This window comes from Onychostoma macrolepis, chromosome 24 (assembly GCF_012432095.1).
Source record: "Onychostoma macrolepis isolate SWU-2019 chromosome 24, ASM1243209v1, whole genome shotgun sequence".
Lineage (NCBI taxonomy): Eukaryota > Metazoa > Chordata > Actinopteri > Cypriniformes > Cyprinidae > Onychostoma > Onychostoma macrolepis.
This window is the reverse complement of record NC_081178.1, coordinates 11,606,124-11,633,985: the sequence shown is the minus strand read 5'-3', so window position 1 is coordinate 11,633,985 and position 27,862 is coordinate 11,606,124. Positions and strand designations below refer to the sequence as shown.

Genomic DNA, 27,862 nt, shown 5'->3' with positions numbered 1-27,862 from the left:
TAAATGACAGTAATATCAACTTTTATCATTTTGACCTACAAAAATAACAAAATAATAAAAGAAATTCACTTTTCATCAGAGAAAAGTGTTTTATGTAATTTTAAATATTAGTATTATAGTGTATTTTTCAATAACTAGCTTAATAGTTTAGGGGAGAAGAAAAACTGACCTATATATGCAAAAATATATAGAGTGAGGGAGGAAGAAAAAGTAGTTTGTGTGTGTGTGTGTGTGTGTGTGTGTGTGTGCGCGCGCGTGAGAGAGAAAGAGGAGGGCATCTAATCGGATTATGGAGGCAGAGTTTTGTAGCGCACTCGTCTTTTTCACTGTTATCTTCTGCGGGGAATGTCCAGCGCTTCCATCCTCACTCAGTGCTGTTTGTTTGGCACATCACAATGTCTGAAAAGTTTCTCAGGGAACAAATTGCGACATTCTGAAGATTGTTTCACTTTACACGCAACTGCAGATACTTATTTTCGGGAGTTTTCTGTTTCCACGTGCGTTTCTGTTCGTCGCCGAGTGCTGCTGAGGAACACTACAATGACAGTGGCGTTATACAAACAGAAATTATTCAAATGAGCTGATAAAACTACGGTAAGGTTTTGTTACATGGACACCAATTGCACTTGCTTTCTGTATGAGTGGGGGGAAAATGAAGTCGCGGATACTTAAAAGAAGATTTGAACCTCAGTTTGGAGATTAAACTGTTATTTTTGCTCGTTTGGTATCTATGACTTTAACGTACCTAAATGCAACCGAAGGAGACCAGGAGGTGTTTGATCCGCATGACTTGAGGATTTTATCCTATTGGGGTTAAATGGTTCTGATAACGGACAGCAGGGATGGCGGAGTATCATCTCCAGGAAGGGTTAAAACACCTAAACATGCTAAAAGCGCCCAGATCTGTCCCACTATCGTGGAGGAATCACCTGATCGCTCGGCCGATAACGATTATGATGAATACCTCGGCTCGGTCGAGTTGGATGAGGACTTCGAGGAGCTGGATGACTTCTCAGACCTGCCGGATACCAGGAGCATCGTCTCAGATGACTCCTTTTATCCGCCGGACGATGACTTCGCTGATTCGGAGAGAACCCCTTCCCCGGAGAGTCCAGCACCGCTGTCCTTTTTTCAGGCGTGTTGCAACAACAACGCGCTTATAGTGAAACTCATGATTAGACAAGGTGTCACGGAGGAGGATGTCCAGGAGACGGACAAAAACAATAGAGTAAGTATATCAGACACAAATTAAATTAATAGGCTAATTAAGTTTTGTCACAATAGAAGCCCAGTGGAAACCATCACAGAAATTCCAATGGTTTCCATTAAAATACCACTATAAACCATTAGCTTTTTCCAGTAAAACCATTACAAAATTCCTTTTTGTAGTGTGTTTTGGGCATTTTTCCAGTAGGATTTAACATCCCACCAACAGAATCCATCACATACCAGTAGACACCATTATAGTTTCCATTAAAACCAATACAATTCCCATTATAACCATTAAAACCATTAAGTCAAGTCAAGTCAAGTCACCTTTATTTATATAGCGCTTTTACAATACAGATTGTGTCAAAGCACTTAACAGTATCAAATTGGAGGATAGAGTGTCAGTAATGTATAATGATAAGATTAAACACTCAAATTTCAATTAAAGGCATTTCATTATTGAATTCAGAGATGTCATTGTCTAGCTCAGTTTAGTTTAAATAGTATCTGTGCAATCAAATCGGCGATAATCGCTAGAAATTAAGTGTCCCCAACTGAGCAAGCCAGAGGCGACAGCGGCAAGGAACCAAAACTCCTTCTGAGACAGAATGGAGAAAAAAAAAAACCTTGGGAGAAACCAGGCTCAGTCGGGGGGCCAGTTCTCCTCTGACCATACATTACATTTTCTATTGTGTTTTGGGCAGGGTTCTATTTTTTTTTTCAACAGGGACAAGGATGTAACGAATCGTTTTCTTGAGTCGGATCTTTTCATTTAAACAATTGAACAAAACTGGTCTAAACGATTCATTTACGAATTGAATTGAATTGAATCAGGGGTGTGCGAGGCAGTCAGAGAAAGATCTTTTCAGATTTCAATAATCCAGGTAAAAGAGATAGGCTAATTCACCCAAAAACAAAACAATTGCTGTTAATTTACTCACCGTCAGGACAACTTCAGTAGCATACAGAAAAGATTTTTAGCTGAAACCATTGTCCTTGGTGATTTATAAAATGTAGCCTAAGTCAATGGCTACCGTCACTTTGAGAGTCAAAAAAGCACATTAGGCAACACAAAATGAATGCCCATGGCTACTGGCGCTATATTGAGGTCTTATGAAGCAAAACGATTGGTCTGTGCAAGTTCAGTGTGTGGCTGGAGGAACTGGAGCACTGTATAAGTTGGTAAAAACCAGCATCATAGCATCATATGCTACACTGGTATAATCTTCGGAGCGACTGCCGATCATGTCCAAAAGTGAGTTTTGATTGAATAATTTGTAGACCTGTGCTGCATGAGCTGCAAACTGTTTCAGAAGGTTTAGTCTGATTTGGTGAACTGATTCATAGTTCACTAAAAAGATCCAGTTCAAAAGAATCGCTTGTTCGTGAACTGGACATCACTGGACCGTTTGACTGAGGCTATGAATTACAGGTAATAATGCTGTAAATAATGTATTGTCAGATAGACCTCAATATATAGCCAGGAGCCAATTTTGTGTTGCATGATATGCTTTTTTGAGTCTAAGTGATGGCAGCCATTGAGTTTCACTTTATGAATCACCAAGGATCAGATTTCAGCTAAAAAACCTTCTTTATTGTTCCACTGAAGAAAAAAAGTCACACTTTGAATGGCCTAAGGATGGATAAATTAACAGCAAATTTTCATTTTTGGGTGAACTACTTCTTTTACAACTCACTTAACTGAGAACCGTCTTGCTTGAACATGTCCAAATCGACTTGTAATGAGTTGAAAACCAATGAGTGAGCCAACAGTTAAAGCATTTGGGGTCAAATGAGAAAAGAAAACAACTTTAATAGCCAAACAGAAGAAATGTTACAAATAAAACGTAGGCCTACTGGAAATGTTACGAATTGTGTGAGTTTTATTACCACGCATACAAAACAGAACAGATTTAAATAGTTTGTTATTATTATTTATAGGTTTATAGAGTTTTTTTTATAGACTTTCATAAAGAACAAGACGTTGTTTCATAGCTGTTAATGATGGGAGCTTAATTAATAATGTATACGTTTGTGGTAAAAATTGAGGAATGCAAAGGCTGTCCACATGCCAAACCTTGAGTAAGCACTTTTATAATGCGCAAGATACCCAAAGTACTTCAGTGTGACCTAGCTTAATTGTGATAGTCCAACAAATATCTAACAAAACCCAACACTTCTTGTTGGGGCAGTGTGATCTAGCCTTTAAATTTATATTGTGGTGTGAATGTGGTAGAGTTATAACGTTCCACTAACAAAATTAGTTAGACAATCGATTTTACATGAACATCAAACATGTGAAGTTTCAGGGTTGATTCTGGCAGTCTGCTGTGACCTCTAAGGCATGTGTTGTGGGATAATTACATTATATAAAAGCTAAATGCAAAACACATTGTGCAAAATGTGCACGAGTAATTCACAAATGATGTGCAGGCCTTGAGGGTTTAATAATGGAGTTACACAGTCACAAGAACAAGCCTCTTGCCTTTTCTCTTTCTAGCCCAAACCTGGTCATTCCTCAAAAAATGAGTCCCCAAATGACCACCTCCCAGAGCTCGAGGCCTCGACAGTTCAGAATGTATCACATTACAACTTAAAAGCTTAGATTCAAGAGAATGTGTTTAAAAACACAAAATCAATACACTCTATAAAGAGAAGCTGATATGACGGCATGGCTATCCATTCCTGGTAGCCTAACAGATAGAGCTGTAGTGGGATGAGACTTTGGAATTCCTCTGAGGAACCTCAAGAGCATCTCTTCACACAGGCTCATCTCTTATCTCATCTCTCATCACTCTTCTACGGGACAGTTCAGAGCAACAGGCACAGGATTTCCCCACTAATAGTTCCAGCATGTGCTCTGTTCATTTGAGACCATCTCTGCATGGTGTAATGCTGTAAATAAGGCCATTAGTCAGTGAGCATTACATCTCTTCCTGGGCCGGAAAAAAAACAATACAGTAACACAGTAATAACCAAAATATTTTTTACATGTTATTACAATTTTAAAAAACTGGCTCCATTTGAATACATTTAAAAATGGAATTTATTCCTGTGATGCAAAGCTGAATTTTTAGCAGCCATTCCTCCTTCAGAAATCATTCTAATATGCTGATTTGGTGCTAAAATATTTCTTATTATGATCAATATTAAAAACATTAATATTTTGTGGAAACTGTGATACACCATTCAGGAGTTTGTGATAAAGTATTTTTTTTTCTTAAAGAAATTAATACATTAGCAAGGATACAGTTGATCAAAAGTGACAGTAAAGACATTTATATAATGTTACAAAATATTACAATTTCAAATAAATGGTGTTCATTGAACTTTCTATTCATCAAAGAATCACAAAAAATGTATTGTTGTTCATGTAGCAAAAAATATGTTGTCAACATCGATAATAATAATAATAATTATAATGAGAACCATTATTACACTGTTAAAAAAAAAAAAGTTTAGCCAACTTAAAATTTTAAGGCAATCAGATTTTTGAGTTTTCTCAACTTGTTGTTTTAAGTTTATACAACAACAATTTGAGAATCTCCCACAAAAATAAGTTGAGCAAACTCAAAAATCTGCTGAAGCTTTTTTTTTTTTTTTTACAGTGTATTAACTGAACCCCAATAATTATTTGGGCACCAAATCAGCATATTAGAATAATTTCTTCAGGATCATGTGAGATTGAAGACTGACTGCTGAAAATTCATATTTACCATCAAAGGAATACATATATTTTAGAAAACAGTTATTATTAAATTGTAATAATATTTCAGAACATTACTGTATTTTTGTTGTCATACTTAAGCAAATTCACATAAAGGCAACTACTAAAAACTGACTAATGTTCCTATTTACAACATTACACCATGCAGAAATTTCTTCTCAGCTCACATACTGGAATGCTGCAAACACAGAAGCAGAGTTGATTTAAAGGCCTCTTTTGAGTGAACTGTTAATATCATTACAAGATGCATAACATCTGCATTTTCAAGCCCATCTGTATTTTCCATTACTTACATCCATACTCATGACCCCCAACATCCTGTTTACCGTGCAGCTATAGGAGTTCAGTATACGTGTTCTTGCAAATCCGTATTCTTGCATTTGTTGGTATGAAGAATCTGGACTAATTTCAGTAAAGCTCAATAGTGTTAAACTACAACACAGGGCCTAGCGGGTAAGTAAATTCAGCCAGTTTAACTGACAACTCTCTGGCAGATTCAAGGCATTTCATTTACACACTGCTGTGCAGGTAGGGCTTTCCAGTTGATGAATGCGTCAGGATCACTTTGAGCCTGGTGTTGATGTAATATCAAGTCATTGACAGAACATCTGTGGATGGATGTTACCCACTGACCTGTTTTCTGGGACTCCAATACTTCACAGCCAGACTGACACGATATTATCAAATCCAGGCCAGCTTGCTCCTGTCACACTTTTTTGAGGCCAGCTTGTTTTACCAGTCTGTCATATATCACTATTCATCCTAAAAATGCCTAAAATGTCACTATAAGTAATCTAATGTTCAAAGTAAACATAATCCTACTTATTTTTAGTATTAGTGCGTAATATGGTACAGCATTAAGGTTAAACTTTGCATTTCACACCCACAAATATGATATGCAAAGCAAGCAGTTCTGTTCTTTTTTAGAAGGATCATAGACACTGTAATTTGTCTTCATTGTCAAAGCTGAACTGGAGGACAAATCCTGTAACTCCTCTTTCATTCAATGGCTCACAAGGCTAATCCTTTCTATTTTAAGAATCAACCAGGCCACAGATTACCCCAACACATGTCTACATTTGTATTTAAACCAAGCTCAGTATATTTGATATAAACATGCAGACTAACGGAAACGGGTTGCACCCTAAATTAAATTTTAATAATAAATCTACCTGCAAAACAGTTCACCTAAAAACAAAAATAATGTCATTTTCTCACCTTCGTGTTTTCACATTTGTATGCTGATTTGTTTTGCATCGAACACAAAAGGACATTTCACACTTCTCTTTTACGACACAACAACAGTTAATAGCGACCATCATTCAAGCTCCAAAAAAGCATCATGAAAGTGCAATAATATACATAATACATACAAATCAGAGGTTATATGATAATGTTTTCACAGTGTCACATGGCCGCAGTGCTTACAGTTGGAAACTGACCTACTAATGGCTCACTAATGTCTCTGTATATTAAACATCAATAAAATGACATGCGTCACCTTAATTACACACTTTCACCGTCATCTGATGTGCAGCAACTGGAAGCATCTCTTTCCTATTGTCATAGCCGGGGTTTATTTTTAGTCCGCAGCCTCCAGCTGTGTGTCAGTCTGATGAGACGCTGCTGACACTCCGTTCCACACTCTTACTGTTCACACTTAAATAGGCCAGACTGACTGAAGAGAGAAACAGGCATGCCAGACGCCTACAGAAAACCCCCAAAAATCAGCCGCACTGCTTCATCATGCCAATAACACTGTGAAATACTTGCAATTTGGCACATTTTCAGGTTTGAATCTGCCTACGTCAAGCCAGATTATAAATCATAATTCACACACGCCCAGCTCAGCAGATACCATCATACTGTTTCATTGATGCACAAACCAAAAAGTTTTCTTGGTAAACACTGTTTAATCCTATGAACACACCTAAAAAGAATCGAATCATGAATCAAAATTTAATTGTGAACGGAATCGAATCGTTCAGAATTTGCAAAAATCGTTCTTGAATTGAATCAAAAACATATGAATCGTGAATCGATTCGCTGTCTACTCAAATATTCAAATAGCTCGGTTTTATCGCAAAATTCAATCAATCAATTCAAGTGGCATCTTGAACAGTAAAACTTTCAGAAATATATAATGTCTTTTGCAATCGCTAAATCAGCACGTCGGTAAAACGCTTGTAAATTGTGTCAAGTAAAGTTACGTTTAACTCAGGAAAGCCATTAAAATGAACTCTAGAGAGGATCATTTTGTTAAATATATACACCGTATTACATATTCATTATATTTTTACTTAGAAATATACTGAGGGCGTTCCTTGTATAGTTTACAGCTTACTGTACCATATATATTTCCAAATCCAAATGGAAACTGAATGGTGAAATCTGTATCAATACCCAGCCATTTTCCTCAGATTTACCAACTGCTAGTTCCACTAAATGTTCCTGGCCAGGGTGAAAACATATTGACAGTAATGCCTTGTGTGTGTGTTGACTTTGCAGACTGGACTAATAATGGCATGCTACCAAGGGTACGTGGATGTGGTGGTTGCTCTCTCCCAGTGTCCTCACCTGGATGTGAACTGGCAGGACAATGAAGGCAATACAGCCCTCACCACTGCTTCTCAGGCGGGTAAGAGCGATCGGACAGCCTCAATCCAAATCACTACCTGCACATATTTACATTTAGATCACCGTAAAGTAACTAGTGTTTCAACGTTCAAAGTAAATGGATGAGTGTGAAAACTTCCAAATACTACTAGAAATGTACCGCAGAGTGCCCTAGAAATGTTGTTACATATTCAACAGCTGACTGCATTTCCATAATTCACCTGAACAATTGCAGGTCACATCACAATCACTAACTACCTACTCAACTACTTTCCCGGGCTTGACATCGAGAAGAGGAACTGCCACGGTTTCACCGCTCTGATGAAAGCTGCTATACAGGGTCGAGTGGAATGTGTCAGAGCTCTGATGCTGGCAGGTACTCGAGCCTCAGATCACTGTGCAATAGACTGACAGACGTACCAGGAAACACTACAATATAAAGCAGCTGTTTAGCTACAAGACAAGGATACAATGCATACAGAATCATACCACAGATTTATTAACTGATTTTAAAGGGATAGTTAACCCTAAATTAAAAATAGTTGTCATTATTTATTCATGCTGTTATTTTTTCTGTGGAAAAAAATGCAGCTCTTGCCATACAACGGGAGTTCATACAAATCTTTTGGAGCCACACAAATGTGTGAGATACAATGATACAATGAACAGCATTTTTTTTCATTGTATCTTGGCTTTGTTGCTTGTTACCATTTCATTTTTTCATATTTTATTCTTTCATTTTTTGCTATACTTAATTTTTTCTAAAATTATATAAATTCTGACCTGTGAAGCTGCAGTTTATGTATGTGTGCCATTTGAATAATAATACTTATTAAAAATTTATATTATTAATCATTTTTTAAAATATTTAATTTTTTGCTATACTTTTTTCTTAAGTGATTTTGTATTCAGACCTGTGAAGCTGCATTTTATGCATGATGTGTGCCATAGAAATAATAATATTATTATTATTATTATTCATATTTTTTTGACATTTTATTTTTTTCTAAAGTAAATTTTATATTCTGACCTGTAAAGATACATTTTATATATAAAATGTGTCACCCAAATAATTATTTTAACAAAATTATTTATGATCATAAGCATCAATTTGATGCTTTTTACTGTTATGTTTTTTTATTATTATTAATATTATATTTTTGCCATGCCTTCTTTTTTTCTAAAATTGTTTTATATTCTAACACGTGAGGCTCCATGGTATGTATAACATTTTTCATACAACTAATATTTATTAAAAAAAAAAAATATATATATATATATATATTATTATAATTATTATTTATCCCCGAAAATCTGTGAATAACGACTTAAATGCCATATGGCTAAAGAAGACGTAGTGCAAGAATGTAGTGAACAATATGTACCAATTTTTTGGCAAGAGCTACATAATGATTCTACAAAACTTAATTATTATGTTACTCAACTCAATTATAGTCAGTAACAAGAATTATTACAAAATAACTGCTTAACTACATTTGACTGCTAAACTTACCAATATTTTGAATGTTTCTGCACGACGCTACAGTGGTCAGGTGATAAGTCAGAGCAGAGTTGTATTATGCTTTTTACAAGTCAGATTTATTACCGTAATTCTAACTTCAATTACACAATAACATTTGCTTTCTTGATCAGGAGCTGACATAAATGCCAGGGACAACGGGAGGAAGTTCACTGCGCGAGAGTGGGCCATCTTCACAAGCCGCTATGACACTGTGTTCGCCATGACGCGGCTGGTGCAGCAGCCGTGTGCGGATCAGTTCTGCGACACCTATCGGTGTGAGTGGCCCCTTCTGCCTGCGCTGGTGACCAAAGCTCAGGCGCCCAAAGGCTGCATTCAGAAAATATCAGAGACACTACGTGACTTCTTTGACATTAGTAACGTCACCAAGGCTTCAGAAGACGGGGTTCTGGATCACATGGTGCGCATGACAACATCACTGGGGAGCCCCTTCATCGCAACGGCGTGTCGAACGGTGTGTCCCGGCAGCCCGCCCTGTGTGGGAAAACGCCGGTACTCTGTTCAGGAGATACTAAAAAAACAACGCATCGAGCAGCTGAAAAGTCTGGGACCCGAACGCCTCGATAACTACAAACGTCTCTTCCAGAACTCCCGCGTCCTGCTGGTTCCCAAATCGAAAGATCGCCGTGCGAGTCTGCAACCCCAGGCCCAATCAGACGGCTCCACCTCTTCCTCTCCAGCCATCCGCAGGGCCAGTCTGCTCCCCTTACACCTGCTGAGGAGGAGCAGCGTTAGGCCAGGTATGGTGGTGCCCAAGCTGAGGATTTCCAAGGCACCTACGCCAACCTACATGCCGGAGAAAGTGCGGCGGAAAAGCAGCTGTATAGACGACCAGTTCCTCCAGATCCCGAAGTGGAGGTATAAAGAACTGAAAGAGGAGCGAAAGAAAGCAGAGGAGGCGGAAAGGAAAAGACTGGAGGCCATAACGAAGAGTCAACTCACTACGGGCAAAAGGAAATAAGTGTGTGCAGACATACTGCTCACCATTTAATACTTGAAATGCAATTTTGATGTTGGATTCAAATTTATTTTACTATTTATTGTTATTTCTTTTTATAATGCTAAATGCTTCCAAACTCCTCCTAAATCTTCTTTAAAATGGGGTAAAGTGAAAGATTTAATTAATCACTTTTCATGTGTTTTGAGCATCAGAAAAATAGCTAACCAGATCAGCTAATGTGGGTACACTACTAAAACCAGATGCTACTTTATGTTTACATTCTTAAAATAGGGTTCTTTGATTTTTTTTGAGTTGTCCAAATGCTAGCATTGTTTCAGATTTAACAGTAGCATTGTGAATGTATTTAACAAACATACTTTGTCAATACCTCATTTTTAAACCATTTTTCTAAACGTTGTAGATGTTGATGGTATTTCGGCAGAAGATCTGCCTGTATTTGCACACATTTCAGAGACAAATGCTACAGACAATCACCAGCAAGTAATGAAAGACTGAAAAAGAGGTAGTGATATCATGGATCATATTTGATTGTTTTTTATTTATACTACTAAAGCACTCTAAGTTCATTACTTTAATGACTTTGTTCTGAACCTATAACTGTTCAAGAAAAAAAACATGTATTGTCTTTTACCAAATGGTATTTGCTACTATATGGGGAGAGTAGGGTAAGATGTGTCTTGCACACTAAATGATTGGATTTGATGTATTAAGGGCCCTACATACAAAGCTGCCTGTGATGGAGAGGTGCATTTAAAAAAGGCTAAAGATTTCTTTGCATGTCAAAGTAAATAGTTGTACATGAAAGCCAACACAAATGTATACAGGTATATATATATATATATATATATATATATATCATACACACTACTGTTCAAAGTTTAGGGTGAGTGAGATTTGTTTTAAAGTGATTAATACTTTTATATGTAGCAAGGACACATTAAATTAATCAAAAGTGACTGAAGAATTTTGTAATGTTACAAAAGATGCTGTTCTTTTGAACTTTTTATTCATTCAAAAATATATATATATATATATATATATATATATATATAAACAGTTATTCTAAATATTTCACAGTATTACTTTTTTTTTATTATTATTAAATAAATGCAGCCTTGTTGAGCATAAGAGAATTCTTTAAAAACATGAAACAAATCTTACCTTTGTAAGTCTTGTATATTGGTGAAATATTTAACCTTATCCTGGATATCTTGGTATATGAAAATGCAAATAATGTGCAGCAAAGTAAGACTTTACAAAGCTACTGCACTGTACATTAGTAAATATTTCCCTTCCTCATTTGTTATTTTAATTTAATATGTAAATTATTTCCCAATGATTCGATTTAACCTTGACATGACAGCTTACCCCTAACATGGGCCCTTTTATAAACACATAGGAGGCATCCTGAAATATTATGCATATTTTTTTTCCATTCCTTCTCATAGGAGGCATCTTAAGTAAAAAGTGGCACAGCTTACCCCGCTCTCTCTTATGATTTCTTTCGGAGCTGTAAAAAGTTATTCCAAATTCAAACATATCACAACAAATCTCAGGTATGAATGCTTCTGCATGCAGAAAAATACAATATTTAATTAAAGAATGTGTAGGGTTATCTGTTTGAAACTGACCGTCACATCATCTCAAACAGCACCACTGTGCCTCGGTGTCCAACACTCAAGACTACACAAAACACACTCCACACAGCTAAATTCATAAAGATGCAAAGACCAGTGCAGACCTAATGTCAGGTCACCCTGTTATCTTAAAATAACACTGTTTACACGCTACTTTAGGTTGTAAACCAAAAGTAATGACCAGCAATGCTTGGAAGGAGAATCTCATTGTAATTTTGGAATAAAAACTACTTTATAAATCCAAAGTGTGACTCCATTTGTTGAACTTTGAGCAGGAGTAAAGGTGAAGCACACACCTTATTAAGCTATTGAGGTCACCGGTACGAGCTGACAGACGCTGAGGGACTTATCAGTCTTGCAAGGTCAGCACTTGCCTCAGGACACCGTCTGAAGAACAATGAAGAGCCCTCTGCTGGAGAACCAAAGCACTGATGTGGGATCTGCACTAGCGCTGATAGCCTATCAAAAACAAATACACTGTGAAGGCCTGAATGTCAGATAGACCCCAGGGTTTGGGTCACTCTGAACTGGCTTCAAAGCCAGTGCTCGATTTCCAGATACCATGCTGTGGAAAAGTACAACCTTGACCTGAAACATGACATTTCGTAAGGGTTTAGCTGCCACTCATGCTTTTGAGGTTCACCTTGTCCGAGTGGGAACAGCAGGTTTGGCCAGCTGGTCTGTTAATGGCACGCATGCATAAGTCTTGCTGCTTTGGGCCCAGAAAATGCTGTGGGAACAACCTGAAGTTTGCGGCAGCTGCTGGCTCTTATCAACACCTGAGTGAAGCACAAAGTGAACGGAGCGGGATAGGAGGAGAGCTGGAGAACATGAGATAATGAAACAGAGGAAGAGAACGGGGCAAATCCTGAGTGGCATTAGGTTTGGTGGCGGAGGAGAACAGGAAGCTGACGGGCTTTGCCACTCTCTACTAGTTCATAGACCATGAAAAGTAGGCCAGGGGATTACACATGAACTTTTCATGCTGAGCTGATTGCATATACTTACTAACCTCATAAAAATATTTAATAGGACAAATTTTTATTTATTTATTTACTTTCAGTGCATGCAATGCGAATACTGAAGTTCCTTTACTTTTTACTCTCCACAAATTTGTACAATTTAGCTCAGACTGCTGTCATGAACAGCTCAAAATGGCATAAAACATTGTTTTGAAGATAATTTTTTACCTTGTGTTACTTTTTTTATATATTTTTTCTATGTTGTCTCTTACACACAACTTTTTTTTTTAAGCAAACATTGAAATTACTCTTTTTAATCTATATGTCTGCAGTTAATTCAAATGTATATGTAAAATTTAAAATAATAGAAAGAAAATTATATTTAATGTATACATACACACACACAAACTGGCACTGATGTCTACAGTATTTACCCCTCTATATTTTTTAACATTCATTTGCAATCTTTCAATAACTGATTATTTTTGTCTGGGAAATTTATTCTCCAAAAATGTCTGAAATTAATTCAACCCAAAGCACACAGACTCCCTATTACAGTTTTGTAAACCATTTCAGCCTTACATGTTACTACTTGTTTGCGAAAGCACTGATATTTCCATCAGGCATTGCAATTCTATCTTATAAATGTGTTTTCAAGAGCAAAAAAGGCATATGTGTGGTTTTATATTAACTCTTTATTCAGATAGCCACACCTAGTACCTAATGCCTAATATACAACATTCACCGACTTCAAAAAAAAAAAAAAAAAAAAAAGATTTATACAATTTACATCTCTGGAACTATTCATGTAAGACAAAATTAAAACAAAATAAAACAGCTCCATGCATCCCCTCATGACATGAATGCACATAATTAACATGTTTCTGATCAGTGATTTGCAATGGAGCTTTCAATTTTAGTGTTGCAATGATCTACAGGTAAAAAACAGGAAGAGGAACACGTGTCATGATACTGGTGGAAACAGGACACTTGCAGGCACAGACGGAAGGGGGAGGGGGGCGTACGGAATGCTTGACGGCAAGAGATCCCTGGCAACCTGAGCAGGTGTTTGGGGTGGTGTGGACCTGGCCCTGTGCGGGGGGCCGGGGTGGTCTAGAGTTGTGTAAGGCTCACTTCCGGGGTTGGTGGATGTGCTGGTTGATGTGGTGGGCCCCGGGCAGCTTCTGTACCGCAGGCACAGGTTTCTGATGGGCCACCTGGGCAGCAGCAGGGGTGAAGTCTTTATCCCCCTGAGAAGGACAACCAATGACAAAACAGCTAATTACAACATGTGCATATGATAAGTGACATGGCAAATGCCTTGTGTGCAGTAAATCACACCAATAATTGTACAAAACTCAGTGGTGGTTCTCTAATCTGATTGGCCGAAGGGTGTTCCAAGAGTGCTCGGTTGTTAACCAGGGCTGCTTTTCTCAACAGCATCGTGAGAATTTAAAGAAATTTAGAAAATTAAAGAAAAGAACAAGATGGAATAAGAAAAAACTTGCTGGCCAAACGGTGTCTGATTCCTAAGTTACTCAATAACAGTCAGGGTTTAATAATTGGAACTTAAACTCAGGAACAAGTGAAAACTAACTAAATTAAACAACGTAATTTTAACAACTGAAAAGAATTTTTGTTCATGTTTTCAGAGAAAATCATTATTTTGTAAATGCTTAACATTAATATTTTGCTTCAATAGTTGAAAAACAATATAATAACAATAACACAATGTGCTCCCATTTGAATCTTTAGTTCTAAATGTGATATTGCTTAATTATGACGATTCATATCAGCAACAACAAAGACATCTGTATATATTTTCTGGTTGCCATCTTTTAAAAAAAAAAAATAAAAAAAAATAAAAAAATAATCTAAACTACTTTTTAAGAGATGCTGAGAGCTCTTTGCCTCCGTTTCATATCTATTAACATGAAAAGAAAAGCGGCACACAGAAGCATCTGACATGCAGCCGCTGGATGCCCAGTGAGGATAAAAACCCTACTGCGAGAAAGCAGCAGTCGCAGACATTCTTCAGCATCACTTTAATCTGTATGAGAGAGTCTTTCAGCACAAATATGTGAAGCTTTTGAAGTAGATTACGGGGTGGACAGTCCAAGACAGTGTAACGAGCCAAGACTGAACACAAGCGTGGCATTTTCTGTTTTCTGTCTGTTTACCAGCTTGCCAGAGGACAAAAAGAGCCTCAGATGTGAGTATTTAGAGAGGAAATATTGCAGAAATGGTGTCACTTAGATCTAAAGCACTATTTAAATCACTTCAAAGTAAAAGGATCCCACTGCCTCAGTAAAAGTGCTCCATGTGCATCTAGGGTCACACACTGTGACATGCGTAATCAAACACAATGTTCTCTTATACACCTGACATGTTTATAATAATATAGCAAAATCTCCCACATAACGCTGCATGCTCATCCTTGTAAGTGTGCACAGATGGATGCATTATGTCACAGCCTCCATCAAGACACAATAAATCCTGGGACGTGGCCAATCCTGTGGCGGCGGAGCGGATTAAGGTCAGCTCAGGCTGGAAATGAGCAGAGTGGACTCTATGGGACGAGCTCTTCAACAAACCAAATACAGAGTCTCCAGTGCATTGGACTATTGATATCATCTCAATAAGTGATGCAAGACTAAAACGCCTTTTATCAGAGCAAACCATCCATGTCTGGGCCTCGGGTTTCAGAAAGCCAAGCTTTGGTGATTTTAAAATGAATTTGGTGCTGCTTTTGATTATTTAAAGAACCATTCACACCAGATGCAAATATTTGTTTGCAGGTAAATGTCGGAATATGAATAAGGTGTTCCTATAGTGCTATTCAAACTGAGTATAAACATTTACATAAAATAAAATAATAGAAATGTATAATATTAGGGCTCAGAATTGTACCTTTTGGGGTACAACAGCTTGTCAATAGAGCAGCACCCTTAAAAAGGACATATTTTGTATTAGGTATACAGGCAGTGGGCTCCTTTTTGGGTGAACTATCCCTTTAAAACATAAAACTGGCAATTTATTTGGACTTAAAATGAATCTTAAAAGCTTGCTTGATCCGCATCCTGTCACTGTGTTTCTCTCAAAGAGCTGTTTGACGGTCTTCTCCTTTTTTCTACTCTGTCGGCAGACCAACTGGTGCATTATACATCAGAGTCACCTACAGTGCAGGGGAGTATTTAGCCTGATAAACATTCAGTTATCAGTCTTTGGTATGAATAGACCTTTTGCCAACAGCAGCGGTCGCTCTAAGCTGCTCTGGATGAAGCCAATAGAAAGTTAACTGGTAGAGACCAATAACTGAGAGACAATCTGGCCTTTGATTTAGATGTTATGTAATCAATTGGCATGTGTACCTACCTTAGTGACAACTCCTGAGACCACAACAGGTAGCTTTGGTGGGCTAGAGATCGAGGAAAATAAGAAAGCCACAGTTACAAACAGAAAGTAATACATTTAAAACAAAAAGACATTTAAATATATGAGCTGGTTAATGAAGTGTAAGCAAAACAGATGACAGTGTCTATGAGGCAAACCATTCTCATGTCAAATAGCAACTGATTGTAAATAAGCTTGTATATTAATCAGTCTCAGATTTTTTAGCATCATTAATTTTTCCACAGGGAACGTGTGAAGGAGAACACAAACAACTCTGTATTCTGGTAATGAATAACACCACTCATATTTTAGAGAGAGGGAAAAATCCTTTCACGGATTTCAGCCAAATTTGGCTCAATAGTGCTGCCTTGTGTCTAGGCCAGAGATACCTTTAAACTAAATTTATTCATACGATGCAGACCAAAGTTTGTGTTTGCTGGTAAGATGAGTGAAACGAGATGAGAAGGTTTCCAAACATATAAACCAATTAAAAGCAAACGGTTTATAAGAGATCCAATACATGTGAATGTGAATTTAAACAGCAGCTAGAGAGATGTGCAACTGCCTCAACAGTAAATGTTCCTCTTCTTCAATCTAAATCCTCCCCAACTACATTAGTAACTAACTAATTTTACTCTTTACGTTACAGATTTTTAAAATCTGCTTTGAATGTATAGCAAATCCCACTCTCTCTCATATTGACATTGTTGCATTACAGATTTTTAATGTACATGGATATTAAATCTTACATAAATGGCTGTATTTAATGAACGATTATTAATTATATAATATATTTTAATGTTAATATTTGAAAAGTAAACTTTAAAAAAGATAAATATTGAATAAAAATTACACAATTAATAATTACTGAATGTGAATAGTATGAATATTTAATGAATTATTATTAATATTGGGATATTAATTATTATACTTAAGATATTGTATTGTATAATCACACAGCCCAAAAGATATAGCAAGGCTTTGTGACAGATCATTTATCAGCATCCGCAATTTATAATTTTATCAACGCCGAGCTGACAGCAGATTGTCGGCTGCATGAAATCAAAGTGTGAGGCCTGTGCTGATTAGCTGAAGGTCAACAGGCAGCATCATTATGTGCGCGGGAGCTCGAGTAAAATCGAGCTCAATCAGAGACCTGCCGCGGATGTCAGCAGATGCCCTCTACGCCACAGAACCGCTGGAAGGAAGCATCTTCTCCGTCCGGACACGCATCTAATCGAATGCATGGATGGAATGCTAATGCAGCAAATTAGCTACAGCGCTGATGGAAAGAACATCATATAGATTTCACATTCTGCATGTGCGATCGACAATTACAGCGGGATTAGCATGATAATTATTCTTCTAATTGTGGCCTATCATGGAATACAATATCATAGATGAGTAAAACAAGACAATAAACAAGATACTGCCTAAATAGCTATTTGTACATTGGGTAACACTAACCAATAGACCGCATGGCACTGATGAGGTCAACTGAAAAGTAAATGCATTTTGATATAAACCAAAATAAAAATTTTAATAAAATAAATATATAAAATCATTTACACTGAATCTACTGTTGAATCAATCAAATATACAATAAACTATACTATAACTTACTGATTCTAAATTACATGACAGAAATTCTAATTAGTAACGTAATCCATTACATATTTTAGGTAATATAATCAGACTACTTTTTGATTACTTTTCACCTAACTTGTTTATCACATTGATTTAAACAGGATAATATTGCACTATACTGATATTAAAATGCTAAGAAAATACATAGTGTAGGCATAACAGAAAGGAAAATTTAAAAGATGAAAAAGAATTAGGGAGAAATAAGAAATTATGAATAATTTATTGCCATTGTGTGAATATATGTAATCAAGTAATCAATAAAAAAGTAACTAGTCTGATTGAGAGTATTTTAAAACGTAATTTAATCGAATTACAAGTACTTAATTTTTGGAATCTGATTACATAATCCAGATTGCATGTAACCAGTTACCACCCAGTTCTAACAGTGAGTAAATGATGACAAAACATAAATTTTATAGGCGAACTATTCCTTTAAGTCCTGGTCAGTTCTCAAGGCCTGCATGTGGAAACTATGGGGAGTAAGCGGAGGGGTCTGACGCAAAACCAGGTGCTCCAGGCAGTGGGTAAGGTACAAAATGGCCTATAAAAATTCCCGAGGGACAGGGAATTTACCGCCACCATCTGAGCACAGAGCAGAAACATGGCCCCGGGCTTGTGCAAGCCGTCAGCCTCAGAAATGACTCTCATTCATTTTCCAAAGCCGACCGTTTCCCTTAAAGCACTAAGTCAGAAGAGAAGGTCAAGAGTGATAATTGACCTTGACAAGAAAAATGGTCTATTGGAAATAGAATTATAATGTCAACGAGAAAGTTTGAAGAGTGGCCGATTTCCACTAGCCCGTCAAGTACTACAGCGCCTGTAGTGTATTACACCACCGCTCGCACGCCGCAGGAAACAGAGCTAGAAAAGGAGACAATTAAATTGTTATCGCAGCGTGAGACACATCCTGATGTCTCAACATACTTGAGACTGAACATAAATGAGGGCATTGTGAGATAGGGCTTCATCTCTAATGCTGTGAAATCCAGTATATGTCAGAAGTTTGTGGCTTTCATCTCGCTGAGAAGCCAAGGAAACTCCAAAGATAGCTCAAGAGAGTGAAAGAGAGAGAGAGAGAGACTTGCCAAAGGGATAATCTCACTTTGAGGCATAACAGTGCTGCTCAACCTGTCTCATAGCTTCCTATCTTTTAAAAGAGACAGCTGTATAATCTCAGATTAGGCGGACACTCCATTTTCTAAGGGCAAAAATCTTATAAAGCCCTGTTTTAAGAAAATGTGAGATTTTGGGATCAAACGCCAAGTTGTTGAAATCATACTGTGAATGAATTCATAAAAGCAAGTAGGATTATATTTCTAAACTGTTATAGCTCGTTTAGAATTCGCTGAATGGAAAAGCATGAGAACATAAAAACTGATAAAATTGGTGTTATCTATTTCTCCTTTGGGGGTCATTCAAAAAGATATGTTTTGGGATACAATCATTAACCCTAATACTTTGAACTTTCTTTGTGTACAGATTAAGATTTATCATATATAAAATGTAAATTGGGTACACAGTTCACCCAAACTCCTTTCTCAGCAATGCCATTGTTCACCTGAGGGTGGCAGCAGTGTGCTTGGGTTTACACCAGGCCAGAGACGTTTCAAGTCCTAAAGAGTGTCTAATTTAGGTAAAAACACAAGCTGAAATAGATTACAAGGTTAATATGAAGGTCAATACCTGAAATATTTAAGTGAAAGTCAAGGCAGAATTTTCTTGTGCAGAAGACGCAGTCTACAATTTATAAAGAAGGCAGCAGTTTCACATGGTCCTTCTCAAATCATTATAATATGCTGATTTGATGCTCAGTTATCAGTTATTAATGATGCTTCGTTATTAACAACAGTGCTTGTTATTAAGGTTGAGGAAGTATTTGTTGCTTAATATTTTTGTGGAAACCGTGATGCATTTGTTTCCAGAATTCTTTGATAAATGGAAAGTTTCCTTGGTGAATAAAATTGTTATTTAATGTAGATTCTTAAATCCATCTTACTTATTTGTGTTTTCCACAAAAATATGCGTTAATATCAACACAGTTAATAACAATACTGATAATAATAAGAAATGTTTCCCAAGCAGCAAATCATCATATTGGAATGATTTGTGATAGATCATGTGACACACATACATATACACACACACACACACACACACACACACACACACACACAACAGTAATATTGTGAAATATTACTACAATTTAAAATAACAATTTCCTATTTTAAAATACTGTAAAATATAATTTATTCATATGATGCAAAACTGAATTTTCACATGATCTTTCAGAAATCATTCTGATTTATTAATGTTGGAAACATTTTTTGCTGCTTAATATTTCTTTGGAACCTGTGATACTTTTGTCAGGATTCTTTGATGAATAAAAAGTTAAAAAGAACAGCATTTATTCAAATAGAAATATACTTTTTTAAATATAAGTATTTACCATAACTTTTTATTGATTGACATCCTTGCAAAAAAAAAAAAAAAGAATTACCGACCAAACATTTGAACAGTAGTGTATATTACAAAAGATTTCTTTAAAAAAAAGAAATCAAAGAATACTGAAAAAAGTTTCACAAGTTCCAAAAAATATTAAGCTGCAAAACAGTTTATAATATTGATAATAAATGAGCATATTAGATTGATTTCTGAGTGATCATGTTACACTGAAGACTGGGTAAGGATGCTGAAAATTCAGCTTTGCGTCACAGGAATAAATTATGTTTTAAAGTATATTAAAATAGTAAACCATTATTTTAAACTGTAATAATTTTTCATGATATTACGTTTTTTTTCTGTATTTTTGATCAAATAAATGCAACTTCTATGAGCATAAGAGACTTCTTATAAAAACAACAAAAAAAAAACATTAAACATTAAAAGTCTTTCTGATCTCAAACTTTTGAGCAGTGTATATGATGTGGGAAGACCCCCTGTAGAGTGATAGAGATTGTGTAGGAAGAGAGTGAGCTGGTACATTACAAGCAAACTCAGCTTCAGGAGCAAAGGCGATTGCTGCAATTAACAAGTCGGCACAGACGCTCACAACTCGCTGTCGTCATGGCAACCACGTGGCATAGCTTTTATTTACTGATGAGCTAAATCGGGAGGAAACAGCAAAAACCTCTCGTCTGGAGCTGAGGGAATGAACCGTGCAAACGAAGCAAAATTGGACTGGACCTGAAGCTCCATGCTTAGCCTCTGCAGCAAACAGAATATAAACACAGGGGTGGACTGAGGAAAGCATCTGTAAAACAGAGCTCAGAGTAGCACACTCTTGCTGGCGGCTGAAACCATAATCAAATTAACCAAAATATTCAATAAACAAACATGAATTGACGTGAGCAGGAGTTTGTTAATGAGAGGCGTTACAATTCTGCTGAGCTTTCTGTGTGGCCTGATGATGGGTTAGAAAAGCCACACACAGGCGGCACGACATGGACGCAATAGCACTCTGATGAATGGCTTGCTATAATTACTATTATCCGATCAAAAAGCCCTTCCCCTCTGAAATTAACAAAGTTACAGGGGTAAAACGGCATCGGTATCTGTTCCTTATAATCATACAACAGTAGTGAAACCAAATTAGAAATTCACATTCCTGCCAAAAACCGACGATGAAAAAATGGGAAACGCGTGTTGCCAAACTAAAATACTCACAATTATGACCGATTTTAGGATCCAGTAGGGCAAAAATCTAGATCTTTTCCTCAGGGCGGATGGGGAAGTCAGATTTGGACTTTAGTTATGCAGCTCCATGTGTGGTTTGACTGACAGGCGGAACATTTGAAAAGTAACTTCTGTGGTAATGAGATAACATATAGTTACACAGAAATACTTCGACACAGCAGTGAGGCAAATTTTAAGCAGATTAACTGAAACAACACACCAAGAGCCCATTATTCCAATAGCGTCAGCACACATCGCTAAACAGTGCAGAGAGGAAAACTAGCGTGGAAATAATTGTCATCAAACTGTCAATTTTTATTTTCCTTTTTTCCGTGTTGCTTTATAAAAAGTCAGCACCCCATCCCAATTTTCACCATCGCTTCATCCGCTGAGGAATGTAGGCAGTGGGTTGCGTTTAAGCAGGGGCAGAAATGTGGTATTGTTTCCCCCAGCGCAGTGGATGAAGTTACTGTAAAGTGGCCAAAAATTGACTGCAGTGTATGAGAATAGCTGCAATCCAGCCTATGAGCTTCTACAGAAACAGCTTCTGCTCCAGGGTTCAGCTAATGACCTGAATCTGCCTGCCAGTTACTAGCAATCACACTCCATGTGTTACACACACTCTTAACGGTCTCATGAAAACGGTTTACAACTTCTAAATCAGACATACTGAGATGCCTAAATATTCTGACTAATTATCTCAATGAAAACAAACAAAATAAACAATGTTAAAAAATGTATATTTACACATACATATATAAATATTATTATATTATTATATTATTTACACTACTGCTCAGCTGGCTAATACTTCCATTAATGAAAAGTAACAAACTTTCACATTTCACAAGTTCTAATAAACGCAGTTCTTTTGGATTTTCTATTCAAAGATTTATCATTCTATTCTCTGTTCATTTATTCTTATTCATATGTATTCATTCTATCCATATAAATACTACAACTGTTTTCAACTATGATATTGATAAAAATGTTTTTAGATTACCAAATATTAGAATGATTTTTGAATGATCATGCAACACAGAAGACTGGATTAACTGCTGCTGAAATGACATTTTATTCAAAATTACATGTATTCAAATAGAAAATTGCAACAATACCGCACAATATTACTGTATTTTTGATCAAATAAATGAAGCCGTGATGAGCATAAGAGACTTCAAAAACCTTCCAAAAATCTTGACGACTCCACGCTTTTGAACAGTAATGCATATTACGAAGCACGCAAAAAGTGGCGTAACTGTTTAGCGAACGCTGCATGCATGGACACTCCTGATGACAAAAATTATGGATCATTGCGAATCGCGGACTGCCAAAATATACTTTGGGCTTAAGTATGAAGAAAGGACAGGGAAGACAGCGGAGGCGGATGCATCAAGGAGTGAGCTCACCAGCACAGCACATCACATTAGCATCTCAAACCCATTCCATTTTGGCCTCCGATCCATCTGAGAAGCCCAAATCACATTTGACAGGTGGTCCCCAGACAGTGCCACTTGACTTGCTTTGACAAATGTGCAATTTTTCCATCAGAAGCCACCTGCTTACTGGCCATCCCTCTGATAGCAAAGAGAACATGGCGGAAGAGTGAACAGAGCAAGACATGGGAGAGTGTTTGCACGTCTGGCACATTCGGCCAATGGACACACTTAAAAATGTATTAATATCCATCATAAAAGATGAAATACAGAGCAGGAACGTTTCAATCAAACTGAAACTCAATTCTGAGATGGACGTTCTCACTCCAGAGCTGCTCATAAAGGTTCAATGATCCGTGGCCATGGAAAGCATTAGACTTCATCCTGATCTCACCGAAAACATCTGTGAATTTATTTGTTTATAGGCGTGTATGGGAGCATTGCAAAGGAATAATGTTTGCAGAAGACACCGCTTAGCTTTCGCCAAACAAAACCAACCCAGATGAAGGAAATCGAGTGCAAGACGACAATTCAGGCAAGTTACTTCTGTTCATTGTTCAGTTTTGGCTCCTTATACCAGGTCTTTTGCACTGGCCTTGTACAACTACTGTACAATTTCCCTCATTCCAGCGTTCTGAAACTAAACCCAGCTGAGACAGGGTCACAGAGGTCCTAATTCCTAATTTTGTTTCTGTCTCTCTGTTGTTGAGCTTCTATTTGCAACTATTGTCTTGCATTTTGTCCTTGTCTGGTACATTATATTGGCAAATTCTTTTTCTTTTGACTCACTAAATGTGTGTCAGACATCTTTAATGGCAAGCATTCAGCAAAATGACTCACTTTTGCTGATGGACTATTATATTTAGTTTTGTGAGTCCCCCGCATGCATACGTTATAATGAAGGGCCACAAGTAACATGGTGGATCAGATGCGAAAATGTAATTTGATTATCTATATCACTTCTAAAATTAGGGTATGATAATTTCACTTTTCTAGTGGCCCTTAATATTAACATTAATATTAGCTCTGAGCTGTGGAATTATGAGTTTCTATGGCAACACTCTTAATGCCAAAATGAATCTTTGTACCACAATATAATAAGTATCTTTGAGTTCTACGAAGTCAGAACCTAGTAATTTTCTTAATTCCAGTATAGTGTGAATGCACTGAAAACATACTGTATGCAGTTACATAAATACAGATACATACAGAAAATGGGTGAAATTATATTAAAATCAATTAAATGTATTACAAATAAATTTAAATATGAGAGTATTTTAAATTTAACGGCAATAAATAGTTAATAATACATTCATTAAATTAATTCACTGAGCATTCACTTGAAAAATGTAAGAAGATTTACATATTTTTATATTAATATTTAGAAAAATAAAACATTTATAGAAGATGATTTCTGCTGTAATGATTTGTTCCTGTTTTTATTTTAAGTAACTTTAAATGAAACTCCCCTGATTAAATAATAATAATAAAAACAATTAAATTGGGAGTTTTGGGAATCAACACAAAGGTAAAGAAACATCCGTTAATCAGCCAAGCAGACAAAATATCTAGCCTATAACTACAACAAAAAAAGTCTGAATTAACTAATAATAACCAACCACCATAATAACCATGCAACGAATCTCATTGTTGTCAACAACTAAAACAAGCGTTGGAAATCCATCTGAGCACAAAGAGACCTCACAGGAAAATGGCGAGTTTCCTCTTGGCTTGCCAGCGGTGCGAGAAAATGCCAAACCTAATAACGTGGGTGGACTGATCACATTCTAACATCACAGTGCTTGGTCACTGAAACCACATTTCAACCTCTTCTCTGAAATGTCCACTCTCGAACGGCTGCCACGTTTCTGAAGGAAAGCCAAAGAGATATTAAAAGCAGCTTTAAGCTTGTTCAGGAATGATACACCTCTTAGGATTTCCTGCAGCAGGTTGAGCGAGCTGATAAGGGCTCGCCTGCAGACCCGCTGTAATGGGGCGGCCCATCAGTCATCAGGTACCGGGGGTGGAGGGGATTGCTAACAAAGCCATAAAGCCCATCAGAATCAGCAGTCAAACCCTGTGAAGACACCTCAGTACCGCTGAAAACTGCTCAGCTATGACAACACAAAAGCAAAAGGGGAAATCTGAGGACTGTAAAACATGTGCACTTGCGCAACTAACAGATAGAAAGCTAACTAGCAACAAGAAGAAACAATGAAAGAAATCTAAACACTCAACCACAACGAAGAAAGAGGAAAAAAAGAACATGGAGATATCCGGCTGTTGCAACATTTTCCTAACTGACACAACCAAGACTGCTACGTTTAGTTTTCAACCAAATGTGATTGTCATGTGCTCACCAATCCAGAAATGTGTTTAAAGACAGCCAAATTCACCTTCACTCTTAGTCATTAAGAGACAGATGGGCACTAACAGTGACTTCATCATCATATTAAATATTCTGCTTTATTGTGGGCCGCTTCACCATCACAGCTAAGAAAAACATTTCTTGTTTTAGCAGAAACCTCTCCATGTGCCCACAGTCATATGGGAATTGCACACCTGTGTCACTGATCAAATGTTCAACTCGGACTCAATGCTGAACCAAGACTTTAACAGCGTTACTAAAGGCTATAAAGAATTGTGTTACTTAGAAGTTAGGGCTGCATGATTAATCACATTAAAAATGAAAACGAGATATTGCTTAGTGCAATTATCAAATCACAAAAGATGCAATTCAATTAAATAAATGTATATTTATCTTTTCTTACATGCCAGCAGCTCATGATCTGCTGTTTTCAGTGTTTCAGAGAAAAAGAAAAGAAACCAAACACATTATTTTAAATAGAAACTTCTATGAGAAAATTGAAAATATCTATTTAAACAACAATCAATCACAGTTTAATATTATCATTCAAAATATCCACCTGCAGAATTCAGCAACTGATCAGTCAGAATGATTACAGTGAGCCGTGCAATAAATTTTAATAAAACGCTGTTTGTCTTGATAAGAGGCTGGTTATTGCTGGACATAGTTTATCTGAAGAGGTTTTAAAAGGTCGGTAGTGTGCAACAAAACTTGATAAAAGTATAAACACGAGCATATAGATACTACAGAGTTATGAAGTGATGTATAAGAACTGAAACTTATTTTGATTTTTATTCTCTGTTGGAGAAGCATCAGAATTATAAGACTTATGAGCCTAGAATATCTTCAAATATACTTCATAAATAAAAATCAATCAATAAAAAACAAAGCAATAAATATTCTGAAAAGCAACAGCTGAAAATAGAGACGACCATATGCTTCACTAGAAAAAAAAACAGTCTGTCAGTGCAGAGGTGTATGGTGAACTGGAATTGAAATGCATACTTCAGAAATGTGAGGGTCAGCATACTTACATCTCAGTCTCATATTCTTTACTGTCTTTGTCATTCTTCTTGTCTGGCACATCATTTCCAGACTGGTGCTTCTGAACTATCCGCATGCCTCCTGCTTTCACTGCCACAAATAAACACAAACAGTTTATTTCCAGACACTGGTGGTTACTGAAATTGCATTTATTATACAATGTCATCAAATAACGTAAATCACAAGTGGCCATTTTAATGTGGTTTAATCTTTTTTCCCTTGGCCTACTTTTAGGGCCATTACACACATTGTTATCTGATTTCTTCTGTACTTTACTCCGCACTGACAGATATGCTGACAGAGGGAAACAACGCAAAAAAATCACACGTTTACATTTTGTGAAAAGAAAAATATCTGGATGAAAATCTGCGCAATGTCATATAATCAAACACGATTGATCTTTAACATACACTGCCTCTTAGAGACAAATGGCTACTTGGGAAGAGCCTACAAGCAGCATAACACATCAGCTGAATCATGCACTAGGGAAATTCCATAAAAGTACGCCTTTCACATCCCTTGTGAGCATATGTGTAAACAATGAAGAGCTGACATCAGCTTTTACTCTGTTATTATAGGTATTTTTCTTGATGTACCAACCAAAATCTAGTAACTTGTATTACATTTTTGTTAGAAGTCTTTTTTGCCCATTCCAGCCCTGTCTTTTCAACTTATCCTGATTTCATTATACGCAATAATAAATCACACACACACACATATATATATATATATATATATATATATATATATATATATATATATAAATCAATCAATTTGTGCCTCATGCTTCAACCCCGTTATCAACCCCCATATATATATATATGTATATATTAAATACTCAACCCTGTTACCATGTTCACAGTAAACAAACTTAGTAACAAACTTATCTAAAAAACACCTAAAAGTGTCATGACCCCGAGCACATGGCTAATAGAACCAACAACCTTGTCATTTTATTTATAGGCATAGCTATATCCCAAAAAATGTATTTATATTGCAGTATTAACCCGGGAAGGCACAATGCAATTTAATTAACATTTATTAAATAAGAGATCCAATGCAATGTCTAAAATCTACAATAATGCACTTTTTAAATCACATTTCCCAAAAGAAAAAGGCGTCCATTGGTGGATTGATCCACTAGACTTCCCACAAGCAGAAAAACAACAGCAGCATAAGCAGTAGCACAGACACATTACCAGCAGGAAGATGTCCAGCTTTGGTCTCGATTTTCTCTTTGGGCGGCGATGACATGGTTGCTGTCAAGCGCTTCTTCCAAAGAGTTGCTTCGTTGTCTTCAAAATAAAAAAAAATCCTTCAGTTTCCTGGCTAAAATTAACGCACACTTCTGTCGACTTCGTCAACGTGGCTTTTTCCTGCCCATTGTTTGGCAACGGTGCGTGATGACGCCAGTGGTCGGCTCCAACCAATAGGAGCGTTTATTGAGAAAGGACGTTCCTCCTCTTTACTATGGAAAGTCTGCTGGAACATACGAGGAGAATCAGAAAATACAAACCTGCATGCATTTGTAGAAGAGCCGTGTAGCTTTTATTAATAAATTCATACTAACCCAAACAGGTGATAGAGAGAGGGAAGAAAATGTCTTTATTTTTATATTAAAAAAATAAATAAAAAAAAGATAAAACAACA

At 36.7% G+C, this 27,862-nt stretch overlaps 2 protein-coding genes across 2 annotated transcripts; one reads left to right on the top strand and one right to left on the bottom strand.

Moving 5' to 3' along the window:
- The first annotated feature begins 253 nt into the window (after window positions 1-253).
- Window positions 254-12,586, top strand: ankrd33ba (ankyrin repeat domain 33ba). Its single transcript, XM_058765554.1, has 4 exons — window positions 254-1,228; window positions 7,445-7,574; window positions 7,788-7,928; window positions 9,206-12,586. Exons 1-4 carry the CDS (start codon window positions 818-820, stop codon window positions 10,051-10,053), a joined length of 1,530 nt encoding a protein of 509 aa, XP_058621537.1. The 5' UTR covers window positions 254-817; the 3' UTR covers window positions 10,054-12,586.
- An 839-nt stretch (window positions 12,587-13,425) lies between these two features.
- Window positions 13,426-27,606, bottom strand: dap (death-associated protein). Its single transcript, XM_058765556.1, has 4 exons — window positions 27,412-27,606; window positions 26,203-26,302; window positions 16,028-16,070; window positions 13,426-13,902 (listed from the first exon to the last, which is right to left on the bottom strand). The coding sequence occupies exons 1-4, from the start codon at window positions 27,464-27,466 to the stop codon at window positions 13,783-13,785; spliced, it is 318 nt and encodes a 105-aa protein (XP_058621539.1). The 5' UTR covers window positions 27,467-27,606; the 3' UTR covers window positions 13,426-13,782.
- Window positions 27,607-27,862: the final 256 nt, after the last annotated feature.

What these genes read in the sequence shown, in the direction of transcription:
- ankrd33ba (XM_058765554.1), top strand. Translation starts at nt 818, where the DNA reads ATGGTTCTGATAACGGACAGCAGGGATGGCGGAGTATCATCTCCAGGA. An exon ending in CACCACTGCTTCTCAGGCGG is followed by an intron (nt 7,575 to 7,787) that starts GTAAGAGCGATC and finishes GAACAATTGCAG; the next exon opens with GTCACATCACAATCACTAAC. An exon ending in CAGAGCTCTGATGCTGGCAG is followed by an intron (nt 7,929 to 9,205) that starts GTACTCGAGCCT and finishes TTTCTTGATCAG; the next exon opens with GAGCTGACATAAATGCCAGG.
- dap (XM_058765556.1), bottom strand. Translation starts at nt 27,466, where the DNA reads ATGTCATCGCCGCCCAAAGAGAAAATCGAGACCAAAGCTGGACATCTT. An exon ending in AAAGAATATGAGACTGAGAT is followed by an intron (nt 16,071 to 26,202) that starts GTAAGTATGCTG and finishes CTCGATCTCTAG; the next exon opens with CCCACCAAAGCTACCTGTTG. An exon ending in TCTCAGGAGTTGTCACTAAG is followed by an intron (nt 13,903 to 16,027) that starts GTAGGTACACAT and finishes TGTCCTTCTCAG; the next exon opens with GGGGATAAAGACTTCACCCC.